We start from the raw sequence: 705 nt of genomic DNA on the forward strand, positions 1-705 counted from the left end.
GATCTAATGCATTTATCTCCCCCTCCCCTGGAATGTCAGTTCCCAGCCCCCAACCAAGACTTTCCTTGCAGACCAAGACACGCCCCCCGGGGTTGATTGACAGCAAAGGTGATGCTAACCAAACCCACCCAGCCCATTATTAACGTAGCACTCCCGGCCAGCCTACTCACAGACATGTTGTTCTATTTCTTTTCCACCGCTTGGAGTCGAGCACGAGCCTTCCTCCCACGGCCAGGCGCAAGCCCCGCCCCCTCGGTCCCTCTCCCGGGGAACGCCCACTTCCCGACGGGTTTTTCCCCCGCCCTCTCTAGGAGATGCGGCTCTATGGTTGGAGCGTCGTTCTCCCGTCAGGAAGCTCGGCGGCCCCCTGAGCCGTATTTTTTCTTCCGTTTCCGGTGGAAACCTCGCCCCCAGCCAAAAAAAAAAGTTCAAAAAGTGTCGCTGGGGGGGGGATTTAAACCCTCCCCCAAGTATTTAATCGCGTTTCTTTTCCGTCACTAATTTGCCCCGCCCAGCGGCCTGGTCACATGACTCTGATTGGCCGCCAGGAGGCTGAGTGGCAACGCGCCGAGCGTCTCGCGTACCAATCGGCGCGGGAGGCATGGCTGCGTGGCCGCCCCCTTGATTTGATTGGCAGAGCGAGGGGGTGGTCGCTTTGCGAGCCGTGCCGGGGCGGCTCCGCCTTCCGCCCACGTGGGCTTTGGG

The 705-nt window shown here is 60.3% G+C and overlaps 1 protein-coding gene across 1 annotated transcript in view; it reads right to left on the reverse strand.

Annotated features, from left to right (window-relative positions):
* RPS27L (ribosomal protein S27 like) overlaps positions 1-291 on the reverse strand; it is a 9,067-nt gene extending 8,776 nt beyond the window's left edge. Inside the window, exon 1 of the mRNA XM_015420216.1 lies at positions 171-291. Within this exon, the coding sequence (XP_015275702.1) occupies positions 171-176 (6 nt within the window). The 5' untranslated portion in view covers positions 177-291. The remainder of the gene's footprint in view (positions 1-170) is intronic.
* Positions 292-705: the final 414 nt, after the last annotated feature.

The sequence above is a fragment of the Gekko japonicus genome, unplaced genomic scaffold, assembly GCF_001447785.1.
Source record: "Gekko japonicus isolate JY-2015 unplaced genomic scaffold, Gekko_japonicus_V1.1 scaffold369, whole genome shotgun sequence".
NCBI lineage: Eukaryota > Metazoa > Chordata > Lepidosauria > Squamata > Gekkonidae > Gekko > Gekko japonicus.